Source organism: Artemia sp. Qi Xiang Cuo, chromosome 13 (assembly GCF_049724085.1).
Source record: "Artemia sp. Qi Xiang Cuo chromosome 13, ASM4972408v1, whole genome shotgun sequence".
Classification (NCBI taxonomy): domain Eukaryota; kingdom Metazoa; phylum Arthropoda; class Branchiopoda; order Anostraca; family Artemiidae; genus Artemia; species Artemia sp. Qi Xiang Cuo.
This window is the reverse complement of record NC_142806.1, coordinates 38,572,271-38,585,486: the sequence shown is the minus strand read 5'-3', so window position 1 is coordinate 38,585,486 and position 13,216 is coordinate 38,572,271. Positions and strand designations below refer to the sequence as shown.

General features: G+C 34.0%; 1 protein-coding gene across 6 annotated transcripts in view; it reads left to right on the top strand.

Annotated features, from left to right (window-relative positions):
• The window catches only part of ClC-c (chloride channel protein 3), a 105,529-nt gene that overhangs the window by 27,917 nt on the left and 64,396 nt on the right, over positions 1-13,216 (top strand). For 5 of the 6 annotated variants that reach the window (XM_089099556.1, XM_089099552.1, XM_089099555.1 and 2 more), the window contains exon 3: positions 12,484-12,775. In XM_089099556.1, coding sequence (XP_088955682.1) covers positions 12,484-12,775 — 292 coding nt within the window. Of the gene's footprint in view, positions 1-11,133; positions 11,235-12,483; positions 12,776-13,216 lie in introns of those variants that run through there. The other variant, XM_089099557.1, reaches the window with a different exon arrangement.

Below are 13,216 nucleotides of genomic sequence, written 5' to 3'. Positions count from 1 at the left end.
AAATGTATCCTATCAAAATTTTGAAATAGCCATCTTGTTCAAAATAGTCCAAAATTCAAATTACTATAACGTAGGGGCTGAGAAATCCTCCATAGCCCCCGGGGCAAGGATTGTAACTTACGTAAGTTGCCTATTAATAGAATAATAAGGTTTTTGTGGAAGGGGTGGTCGTATTAATTTTAGAGGGGTCTCATTTGATCGGAAATTGAAAATTGTATTTCTTTTTTAAGAGTCAAAAGCACAGTTTATAGAATTATCCAGTAAGTTTATCGCAGATCAATTCTGGTCTTCATTCTCGGTGCGAACAAAAAGATACTCCCACTTATTTCTGCATTAGCGGGTTAGTGTGTTTTCGTCAATCAATGAGAAATGGTTACAAAGTGCATTATTCGTATTGCTTAAGCAGAAAAAAACTTGGTGAGCCCAAGTGGTTTGCAAGTGTCCCATCTCACAGGTATGACTTAATTTATATACAAATTATGACTTAATCTATTATTTACATACAGTGGACTCAACTGATCCGCCTATGTAGGATTTTATAAAAAAGGAGGCGGGGGGTTGATGAAATTTGTGAAAGTAAGGAATTTTTTCTTCTTCTAATAAATGGTGGAATAGGTGTGATGGTTTCAGGGGCGGATCCAGGATTTTTTTTAGGGGGGGGGGCGCAAAATAGGTTGATCCGACAAACTTACGTTAGGAGCAAGTTTAATTAATGCAAACTTGCGTTAATTAGCTAAATTACACTACTTTAGACTACTATGGGGGGGCACCCCGCGCCCCCCCCTCTGGATCCGCCACTGGATGGTTTATCATTTTTTTTCACGTCGTGATGTTTATTTTCTATGATATTTATTTTCTAGATAAGACTACTTTCGTTTTCAATCAATGTTTTCGTATGAAATGGGCAGACCTTTCCTGAACTTTAAACAATAAACACCTCTGTTTGGAAATCTTTGCACTTTTTGAATTTAGATAGCGATAAGGGTTCCTGATTGAGACCAATTTTAGGACTTGGGTTCTAATTATTGGTTACTTTGGTAAAAGTTGCCATAATAGCCCTATCCAAGAAAATACCAAACGTCTGTTAAGAAGTGTTTTTCGTAAAATTCTTAGGGAATTTTCAGAAAATTTTATTTCTACTGATCTTAAGTTTAATATGGCCTTTACTTTTCTTTAAAAAAAACCTTTTTTTTTCGTAAGGTTTTCGTAGTATACATATATATATATATATATATATATATATATATATATATATATATATATATATATATATATATATATATATATATATATACATACATATACAATATATATATATATATATATATATATATATATATATATATATATATATATATATATATATATATATATATATATATATATATATCGGTGCGTACAAACAGCTCCTCTCATTTGATCTGCCGTTAGCGGTCCAATTACCCTGGAACACGTATTTTGACAGAAACTTTCTCAAAATGCCTTTAAAACCAGCTCGAGACTTCGAAACCTACTTGTAATTCCTATAAACATCTGAACTAATATTTATATATATATATATATATATATATATATATATATATATATATATATATATATATATATATATATATATATATATATATATATATATATATATATATATATATATATATATATATATATATATATATATATATATATATATATATATATATATATATATATTTATATCGGCGCGTACAAACAGCTCCTCTCATTTGATCTGCCATCAGCGGTCCAATTACCCTTGAACACGTATTTTTGCAGAAACTTTCTCAAAATGCCTTTGAAACCAACTCGAGACTTCGAAACCTACTTGTAATTCCTATAAACATCTAATAATAACATTGCACTACTAATTACCGATTTTCATGTATTTATTGGAATAAATTAATTTAAAATTAGTTTCTTCAAAATTAGTGTTCCAACGTTGAAGCCAAGTTTCGCGTCCGAGAGAAATCTTGACTTGTCTACCCGTGAAAAGATCTGATGGCGCTTATGTTTATATCGTCAAAAACGTTCTCTGGAGCACTCGCACCTCGGTCCGGGTTTTTATAATGGGTGAGATAGGGAATGATCATACTGCTAATTCTATAAACTGTGGTCAAAAGTGATCAATGAGCAACTAGCCCATGCTTCACTTTTTTAAAGGGCATCCGGTCAAAATTTTGAGATTGCCATTTTGTTCAAAAAACTGTAAAAGGCAAATAACCATGCTTCTGGGGTTGAACCCCTGCCCCCAACCCCGGGGAAATGGCTCTGAGTCATGGAACTTGTATATTATTAATTTGACTCTTTGTTAAATTTAATACTTGGATTCGTCGAGTTACTTGTCAACTTCAATTTGCAGTGCAAGTGCTTAAAGTTACGCAAGTTGCTTATTGTTACTTTGATGCTATCTTTACTTTGTTATTTTTTTACTTTGATATCATATCTTTGATAGTAGTTTTGATACTTTGATGAACATTTGATGTTGAAAAAAAAGTTTGATTTTGAAATAAGGAATATTAAAAACTTGGAATTTTTTGCAATCAAAAAACGAACAAAAACTAAATTAAAAAACTGAAAAAGCAGTTTTTCAAAGAAAAGTAATGGTCATTTTAAACTCAAGATCAACAGATACAGATACCTGTTAAAATTCAAACTCAAAATGACCAGAAATTACTATTAAAGAATAAACTAAACCCAACATGAACAGAAATTAAATAAGAAATAAATCGTTTTGGGTTTTATTTATTCTTTGATAGAAATTTCTGGTCGTTTTGAAATTGGATTTTAATAGGTATTTGTATATGCTGAGCTTTATTTTAAAACGGCCTTTGCTTTTCTTTGAAAAAGCTCTTTTTCAGACACTTCTTTTTTTAATTAGTAACAGTAAATGCGCTAGCGCTCGGGTGTTATTTTTTTTTAGAGAAAACTGGAAATAAACCAGATAAAATAATAGTGGTCACACCGAGTCAAGATTTGCTTTCAGTCAAACTGAAACTTTTCCTGGTTTATGATCAAAGTTCGGACGAAGCACGGTATTTAGTTGTAAAATTATCTACTCAAGTAGGACAGCAGAAGCCAGTCAGAAATATTGACTTTCGCCTGAAACACAAGATATGTTCCTCGATCTTTATCTTTGTTTCTCCTTCTTTATTCTTCTTCTTTGGATTGGCTCAAGTGTACTGATCTTCTTCCCTTCACCATTTATTATTTCGTTAGTTGTGCAATTCAAGCAAAAAGTTAAAAAAAAGAATAATGCTCAAAGTACAGACTGGTCTAAAAATCAGGGTGATTAAAATTGGCAAATATGAACATCTATTCGAAAACAAAGTTATAATTGTGGCTATCGGTTCGCGCATGATTTTGAAGTTTAGAAACGAATGGCTTCTTCTAATTTCTGGTGTCTCATATTTCACGTTCCATTTCCTATCATGATCGGACCTTTGTAAAGACAATTTGTATATTTGTTGGAAAGTTCTTTGTTTAGAATGCAAGCTAATGAAAGAACTCGGATTTTACAAAAGAAAAGAGGTAGATAAATGTAGGCTCTTCTTATCAATTCAGATTAGCTACGAAGGACAAATGAGAATCGAACATGTTCTGATGCAAGTGCGTATTTGTTTAGCATGGTAATAGAAATATTTCCAACCGCTTTTCAATAAACCGATTAGTCTTAGCATTTAATTAATATGTATCCCGTACGTATTGTTGAATGTTCGTCAACAGTCAATTAGTTTAATCTTAAGTAGTTCGTCAGTTAGTTTAATCTAATTCATACATGCAGGCTATGCAGAGGGAAGGGGGGGGGGGATAAATCCTATTTGACAAAATATGTTCGAAGACCCATTCTGTAGGAACCTGAAATCAAAGTAATGCATGTTTCTTATCAACAGTAAAATCCCCAAACTTGGTCCCTAACATCCGCTGAAAACTTTCAACTCAATCCCCCAAGCTATTCCTAAGCTAATGTAGATACGCTATTTTGATATCCTGGGTGCATAAACGTTTCTTTTGTTCTGCGTAGCTACTTCAGAGGGAACAGATTCGTTTCGTTCCACATCGTTACGTTACCAAGGATAGATTCTAGTCGAACCTGGGGCTCAGAGTCACGCAAATTTTAAACCGATTAGGCACCTAATCAATAGACCCTTCTCCTCTCCCACCTCCGATAAGTCGAGAATTGAGGTTCATTACCCCTCCTAAACATTCCATGAAAATCTCAGGAGGATCCCCAAAGCCGTTACCGGGATATTGCAGATACCTAGTTTTTATCACCTGTTAACACATAATGTTTTTGGTCTACCCTGCTTCTTAACCTTGGAATAGATTATAGATCCCATAGAGGGCTATAGTACAAAAATGTTTAGGTGGATCATAGATTAGACATTCATAAGCCTCCCCTTTTTTCCTTCCCCCAAATCTAAGTTCTGGGCTACTTGACCCTTCTGACACCCCGTGAAAATTTAATTTTAACACCGCGAGCCATTCCAGACATATTGTAAATAAGCTATTTTGATATCTTCGTACCCCATTGTGGAATTACCTCACTCCATAGACATAAAAAATTCTAAATTCCCACGAGGGCTTCTAGTGCAGAAATGTTTAGATTGGTCAGAGTTAAAAGTTTTATTCGCTCCTCCCAACACAAAATTTGAAGTCCTCTTGCTCCCCCTATCTTCTTGCCCAATTTTGAACTACACCCCACTAGTCATCCTGAATATATTACAGATAGGGTATTTTGGTAGCGTGAATACACATAGTGTCGTTTGATTTACCACTGCCCCTCCCCCAAGTCACAATTTGAGGTCTACTTACCCCGTAACATCTTCTAAAAGTCCTAACTCGTTCTCCCACGCCATTCTTGCGATATTTGTATACCTTATTCTTTTAACATCAGTAAATATAGTGTCTCTCGATTTACGTTTATACTTTACTGTGAATAGATTCGAATCTCATAGGGGCTTAGGGTACCAAAACTTTTGGAGATTTGAGACAAAATGTGTTTAGCCCTTTTCTGCCCCCTCCTCATAAAAAAAAACATCCTGGAAGTTTCAACTTGATCTCCGGAATCGTTCCGAAGATACGCTATGCAGATGCTTTATTTTGCTTTTACTGTACCAAAACTGCTATACTATTTTGTGTTTTCAGTAAAGCGCTAGTTTTGTATAATCATAAAAGCATAGGGAAACATAATTAGTTGGTTTATTTGTACTAGTTATATTAATATATATTAAATAGGCTGTAAAGTAATAATTTTTGTCCGTTTTAAGTTTCAACTTTGCTCTTTACTTCCCTTGGAAAAACTTTGTTTTTAAAAAAATTAATCTTTGGTTGTTTTTGATTAAAATTTAATGCAGAAACAATGCTGCCATGATCTTTTTTATTTATACGGAATAATGTATGTTCGTTTTAAGTTTTAATGTCACTTCTTAGTTTCAGTTGAAAACTTATTTTTAATATAATTTCTACTTATCAGCGATCTAGAGGAGATAAGACAGCCCTAAAAATACTGCAAGCAACTTATGTCTATAACATAAAGTTCATTATCCATACTTCACAAAACAATGCATGTTTTTCAGGAAGGTTTGTTTTTCGATGAGCAAAAAGCTGTTTTTACTCGGCCGGCTTCGCCTGAAAGAGCCATGACGAAGACATGGCTTTATAAATCACCAACTGACTAGCAGAAACTAGAAGGCTATTGTAACAAAAGAAACTGTTTAAGGGCTCATTTAAAATCTTATATTTATACTTATTTGCTTTTTATAAATTTGACTTGATAGCACATTCCCACAAAGTGCACTTTCGGTTGTTTCCTTAATTTTTTTAAATGAAACAAGTGCCTTTTCCAATGAAATGACCAAAGAAAGGTGATTTCAAAACCTAGGCAAGAGCAAAAACTAAGTGGACAAGGATGTCCCTTCCCCTCAATTACTGCTGTTAGAACTAGCACACAGGCTTCATCACAGAGTAAAGTTTGAAGGTTCGATTCTGAACTGTTGATCAATAAAGCTTAATTTTTGGTAGATGTTTAGTTGAAAAGTTTTTAGTTTTAGTTAATTTGCTTCCACAATAATCTTTTACTTTTACTATGACTAGTTGATTCATGAAACTTACTAAGAGGTTGTTGAGGGGGAGTATATGTGAGGGGATCTTATAAGCCTCCAGTTAAGGGCTTTGGACCATAATGATTGCAATGGTACCGTTTTATGCTTGCAAACTCTTCCACTTAAGAAGTGGTACCAAAAGTGCCGTTTTTAGTGCTATATGGCACTTTTGAATGGTAAAATTGATAAAAAGCACGTAGATATGAGTAATAGGTTTAAAACCTGCCTTCCCTGGATATGCCTTAAAATTAGTGCCATTAAACTCACTTTTTAAGGTTCTGCTAGCCCAATAGCCCCACACTATAAAAAAAATCGTTTGAGATTCAACAAAAATTGTTTGTAATGTTTATCAACCACAAAATTTGAATTTCAACAGCTGAAATTGAATATTGGAGACTATTTTGGAATTCCATGGTCACTATCGAATTTCAAATTTGTTGAGAAACAAAAATGTTGAAATCTTATACCCACACTGAATTTTCAATTTGTTGACAAGACAACATGTTGAATTTTAAGATGCGTATTGGACTTCCATCTTGTTTGCTGTGTTTCCCGTTCTTTTATTGGATTTACATTACTAGCGTTGTTCAGTTTCCTAGATCTGCAGTCTAACATCGAATCATCCGACTTCATATTCCCTTTCTTCTTTCTGAATGATTAATAAACACAAAAAAATAATCTCATTCACTTAAACAGCACAGAAAATTACAACAAAAAGAGTTTACAAAAAAGATTTACACCTCTTAAAGCATTCATTTTTTCACGGGAAAAATAACTAAATTAGTGTTATAGTAACATGCTGACAGAACACATTACAGATATGAACGTATTTCCATCAGGAAAACAGTGATACATGGACCCGAAGTGAATATGAAATAAAATCGAAGCACAAATAAAAGAAAGACTTCCCCTCCCCCCTTTTGTCTTCCTCCAGAGCTGAACAGTTGCAATAATAATGCCACGAATCCTGTCTATTCTGAACACCTTTAAATTACTCATCAGATCCCATCAAATCTCTTGTAAGCCGCCTCATCAAATCTGCGTGTTATAAAATTGAAACCTTGCAAAATAGATCTGCTTAGATGAAGTACAACAAAATTGTTTTCAGCTTCACAACTTTGCTCAATCCCAATTTATAAGCTTTTAAAGATATGCAAATACATTTCCTAAATTTTTAAGAAAAAAAACATTGATATGGCTTAAAATTCTACTCAAATAACAGGAATTGCATTTTTGGAACTAACCGTTGAGAAAAGAAACTGATAACTGGAAACTAAGGTAACATGTTGTTTTGTCAAAATAACAATATTCATACTTTCCACGCAGGCAAATTACTGGACCTTCTAGATGAAGGTAGAACGGAAATAGACATTTCAAAATACCCTTCTGGGACATATTTCGGTTCTTATATGTTATCTAGAACAAATGCGTTATATTATATATGGAAGATGCGGGTTTCATTCGAAACGGGTTTCTTTCAGTAGAGAAACGGATTGTAAAGCGTGGTTTGTTGTTGGGTTTACAATATTTAAACTATTGTTTTTTGGGGTTTAGGGAAAAAAAAGGTACCTAGGTTTGGTTAGGTTAGGTATTTAATATATGATATGCTTTACCCCAATCCCTTCCCTAATGTGTAAATATATAGCCGAAATGTGTTTCTAAACTATTATATTTTTATCCTATTTAATTTTACTTCATTAGCATCAACCGAACTTCATTTTTCGCGTGTGTTCCAGATAGTACATAAGTACCCATACTTTAGCCTGTAGACCCATCCCTGAAAGTTTCATTTTCCTAACCTAACCTCTTTCTAAGATAGCCAAAAGTAACTAAAGTAAAATTGGTACTGTTCTATTAGCTGTAAGCCACGCAAGATAGATGATAAAAGAAACTAGTCAGACAGGTTTTCTCAACGGAGAATTGGATTGCAAACAGTGGTTTCTAACTGCGTTTACAGTATTTAAAGTTTAGTTTTTGGGGTTTAGGGGAAAAAGGTAACGAGTTTAGGCTAGGTATTTAGTCTCTGCTCTACTTTGCCCCCACCCCTAATGTGCAAATATATAGCTGAATTTTGTTTCTAAACTATTACATTTTTATCCTATTTTGTTTTATTTCATTAGCATTAATCGAACTTCACTTCTTGCATGGTTTACAGCTAATAGAACAGTGCCGTAGAATTTTACCAAACCTTTTTTTATTTATAAAAATGTACTATCTTAAACGTTTTGGGAAACATAAGACACAAATTATCAATATTAATAAACTAAACTGAATACTTGTCATCCCAATCAGAATGTCGTCTCTCTCTAATCTGAATGTCCCTAAGGTAAAATCGTCGCGTTATCGTTTGAAGGTCTTAACATTAAATCTACTTCTGTATTATACGTTTGTGGGCAGTTGAAGGAAATGATTTTTTTTTGTTTGTCACCTACAAAAACTCACAAAAAAATATATTTAAAAAAAGCGATTGTAAAAGTTAAAAGATAATTTTTGTACATAAATTTCTGCGGGTTCATTTTGCAGACAAGAAAGCTGAACTTATTTCAAAGTAAAAATATATTTCCTTATTTTATAAGTATCTTTTTATACTCAAAATTCAATTAGCATTCACCTTTTTCCGCTATAATTCAAATATTTGAATTGAACTTATACTGAAAATATTACTTTCAATGGTCCTAAGTCAAATTTAAAATGATATTCAAGAAACTTCAAACTACTGTTGAAGTTCAAACCGTGTTATTTCATATAACCGATTTACGGTGAAAATTACATTTTTTCTACTGAAAAGCACATAAATCCTAATAATTTCAATAATTTGTTGGAATTCAATAAGCAAGTCACAATTCCAACAGAAAAATTGGATTTTTTTGTGACTTGTTTGAATTAAATAAGCAAGTCACAATTCCAACAGAAAAATTGGATTTTTTTGACTTGTTTGAATTCGAGCACAACCTTTTGTTGGAAGTCAAATATTTTTTTTTTTCTACAGTACATGTTTTCCACTTAAGACACAACTCAAAAATTGCCGTTTTTAGTGTCATTTGAACTTGATGATGGTGGAATTTATATGAACGACGTATATATGTGCAATACCTTTTATAAGGGCTATCAGAGATCTGCCAACGATGTTCTAGTAGCCTGCTAGTGCCAAGAAATAGCACAAAAAGTGTCATTATAGTGCCTTATGGCACTTACAGATGGCAGAATTTATAAAAAGGACGTAGATATGAGTAATAGCTTTTGAATGAGCCATTAAAAATCTCTTTATGATGTTCTGTTAGCCCGCTAGACCTGTTGAAAAAAAAGTCAGGGAGACAGGTCAGTGCTACCGATGCAAAAAAGTGATTTTCCGTGTTGTTCAGGGAGGGGGATTGTAACATCCCTGTACAAGGTTTTAACCATGTTGATTCCATTGGCTCACTTTTCATTTTGATCTGACGCCATTTTCAAGGGATGTGAGGCTTTTTTTTCCAAATCACAATAAATTTCTCTTCGCAATAAACTTTTACTTTTCAGACGAACCGAAATAATAGTTAACATTCCTGAGTCAGTGTCAGACGGGAATTTTTTCCATTGGGCAGTTTTTTTCAAAACACATTTTTTAGCTTTGGTTACTATGGGCTGTGGTTCGCTCTTTACTAGGTTGCAGTTGCCGCTGCAACCATGATACCTTGCCGGGACATGCTTTAAAAAAATGAGCCTAGAAAATGACTGAAAAAAACAGCGGATACAGATATTCCCGATACGATACATGCGATACCAATACGCACGATACTTATACGCGCCATATCGATACGCCCGATACCACATACAGTCCTTTCCCCAGGGACCATGGAGGGCCATATTATCATCAAAACCATATATATTGTACCTTTGAACTATGTTAAACAAAATGGCTATCTCAAAATTTTTATAGGACTAGTTGTGGGGGAGGGCTGTGGGGGGATAGTCTGTGCGTGTAATCTAATGCATTAATGTTTAGGCTAACCAAAGTTTATTTTTTTAACCCCTTCCTCCAACCCAAAATTTAAAGTCTGTGCGTGTACCTTTAATGCATGCAGCTTTAGTGCGTAAACGTTTAGGCTGACCAGAGTGTTATTTTTTTAACCCCTTCCTCCAACCCAAAATTTAAAGTCTCAAAGCTATGCTAATTCCGTGACCCAAATGCCTATAGTTTCTTTTTATTGACTTCCACCCTTTTCCCCGACCCATAGTTCGTTGTTTACTAGGCCCCACCCTCAACATTGCCCTAAATCATATAAATTACTCATTGTCCACATATCCACATATCATAGCAGCAAATCTTTTTGGAATCGCTCACAAGGTCAAGCTTCCCAGGGCTTCATTTGAGTATAATCTGGAAATGACACGGATAATTAAATAAATCAAAAGACGCTATGAGGATGTGCACCCGAGTGTTCAAGTTATCTGCAATGTCCCGGGAATGGCTCGGACGATCAAGTTAAAACTTTCAGGCAGTGTTGGGAGGGGAGGTGAAGTGGATCTTTCACTAGGGCATTGAGAAAAGGTAGATGAAAATACACCGTGTGTATCCAGGTCATCGAAATAGCCTGTGTGTAAAATCTTGGCAGCGGTTTGGGGGATGAAGTTAATAATTTAAAGTACTGTTGAAGAGGAGTGGGGGAAACCGGTACACGAGGACTTTGGATATCATGTTGGGCGATGGTAAAGGGGCTAAATAAGGGCGCTATAGTGCTTCCTGATACCCAAGCTACGTAAATCTAGTTTCAGTTCATTTTCATATTTTATGACTTACATTATTGCTGCTCGTTTTAAGTTTTTTATATTGCTTCTTATGTTCTAGTAAATTCACAAAATAAATCTATCAATACAATCCCAGACAAAAGAAAACAAATCCGTTGGAGTTGTCCTTTTTCTCTTAGCGGTAACTAAGACGTGACTGGATTTATTTAATTTTATGAGCATTCGAATATTACTTCATAAAATAGTTTGTTTTGTAATGTAGGTTTATTATTAGTGAGTTGAGAATGTGAGCTCTTCTCCATTTTTGTATTATTTATTGCTAAGATTGTGTATTTTAAATCCCTATGCCTTGTGGTTTGGAAGATGAGATATTTAATTATAGTCCTTATGGTGATGGTAATATTTTTCTTTTTCTTTCACTTAAAAATCTCTCGTCTCTCTGTTGTTCTTTCTAGCAGTAGGGTTAAGTAACCGAAAGATGTTAAGAAATGGCAACCGTGCGCAAGCATTCTGCCTGAAAAGTTCCCTATTCGATATGGTCTTCCCCAAAATAAAAATTTTGCACCTACCCTCCCTAATGGGGCCAGTTATAGCCAGAGGGTAGATATGGAACTTCGCAAGAAAATGCTATAATGATAAAAAAATGTCTTCATAATATGCAGAAAATTCCTACTATCATGTTTTCAGTGGCCCTTCCATTTTAATCCAAGCGTGTCCGAGTTTTGTATTTACCATAGGGCTATGTGTTGGCGCGTTAGGGGGGGGGGGAATTGTCACGGCAGGGAAGGTTATAATTCCAAAGAATGGGCAAATGAATCGTATTCCTCTTTTGTTATCTTAGTGTTTCATTCATAGGAGCAATATATAGTATAGGGAAATGTACAAAACCTTACTTTTTTAAGGGGAGGGGGACTAAAAAACGGGTGAATTACGCAAAAAGCATGAGAAATTGCGTTGGAAATTTAGATATTTGGGGAGAGGTATGATTATCTGTTTACCTCCGCGGACTGACATTGCGTTAAATCTTAGTGTTTTTGTTTTGTTTTTGTTTTTTGTCTGTGTTTCAACTAAGCATTGGTACTGTTTCTAACTTTTGGAAAAACATTAAAACAGTCAGTACTAAAATGAATAATACTTTTTTGTTTTCTTTCTTTCTAAAAAAAATTCCATTAAACAGGAGTTTTTAAGAAAAAATAGATATTTAAATTTTTTTTCAGGATTTTTTTTTCAGGATTGAAAAAGTACGATCCTTTAAATCCCTATTGAATTGTACCCATGAAAAAAGAAAAAAAAAACAAGAAAAAAGGACACATTAAGCTGGTGACCTTAATGGTGAAGTAAAATATTACTTTTGCCGGTTATTTGCTGAGAGACTGTTCTCACTGTCTACAATATGTCGGGTACGGTCGTGTCTTATATAGTATTCAAAGCCTCAACTATTCTTTTGTCTTAATTTTGTCTTAATTTCCGAGGAAATCAGAATCTTGAATGCTGATACTCAAACTAGAAATAAATAATCAATCTCGTAGCACATAGAAGTAGATCTATTTACTTTTCATTGTATTATGTATTTTATTTTACTATTTAACTTACTTGATTTTACGACGTCCTTGAGGAAATTATCCTAAATTACGCACCATTATAGGTACAAATGACGTCGAAGATATCCCTGGTCTTGGTCAATATGACGATTTCCAAACGATTGACTGGCAGCGAGATTTGGCGCGAGACCGAATGCGACATCGATATCTCGTGAAACGTAGTACGGATTCATTATTTGATCTGATCAAAGGTGGTTTCGATGCGTCTTCGGGGTGGCTGTGTGTATTATTTGTTGGTTTAGCCGCTGGCACTGTAGCCAGTGTGGTGGATATTGGTACTACTTGGATGACAGATCTTAAATACGGAATTTGCCCAGAGGCGTTTTGGCTAGATGAGTAAGTTTTAGGATTTTTTAATTCAATTATTTAATCCGTACAGAATCCTATTTGGCTAAGTCCATCGAACGAACAATGGAAAAAATTCATGAAGGCACACTCTGTTTTTGGTTTGAACTGTCTGACTGTAAAGAATATATTTAAGTATATTTTGATATGGATTTGATATTATTATTTACTCTTTATAGGTAATTTCGTTTTTTTTTATTAATTTTTATTTTTTAGAGGTTTTTACTTTATATAAATTAGAGTGGCGGTCAGATTCAGCCAGCTGATCTGTGAATTATGAGATGAGATGACTTTAATTTTCAACTAATAATTACATCATACTTAACTGGAACTTACCACATTTTTTGAATAACATTATCAACAAACGTAGAAATGGTAAGAACGTATGACGTTTTATTAAGCCACTATTGTGGCTTGAGCAGCGTCAAACAA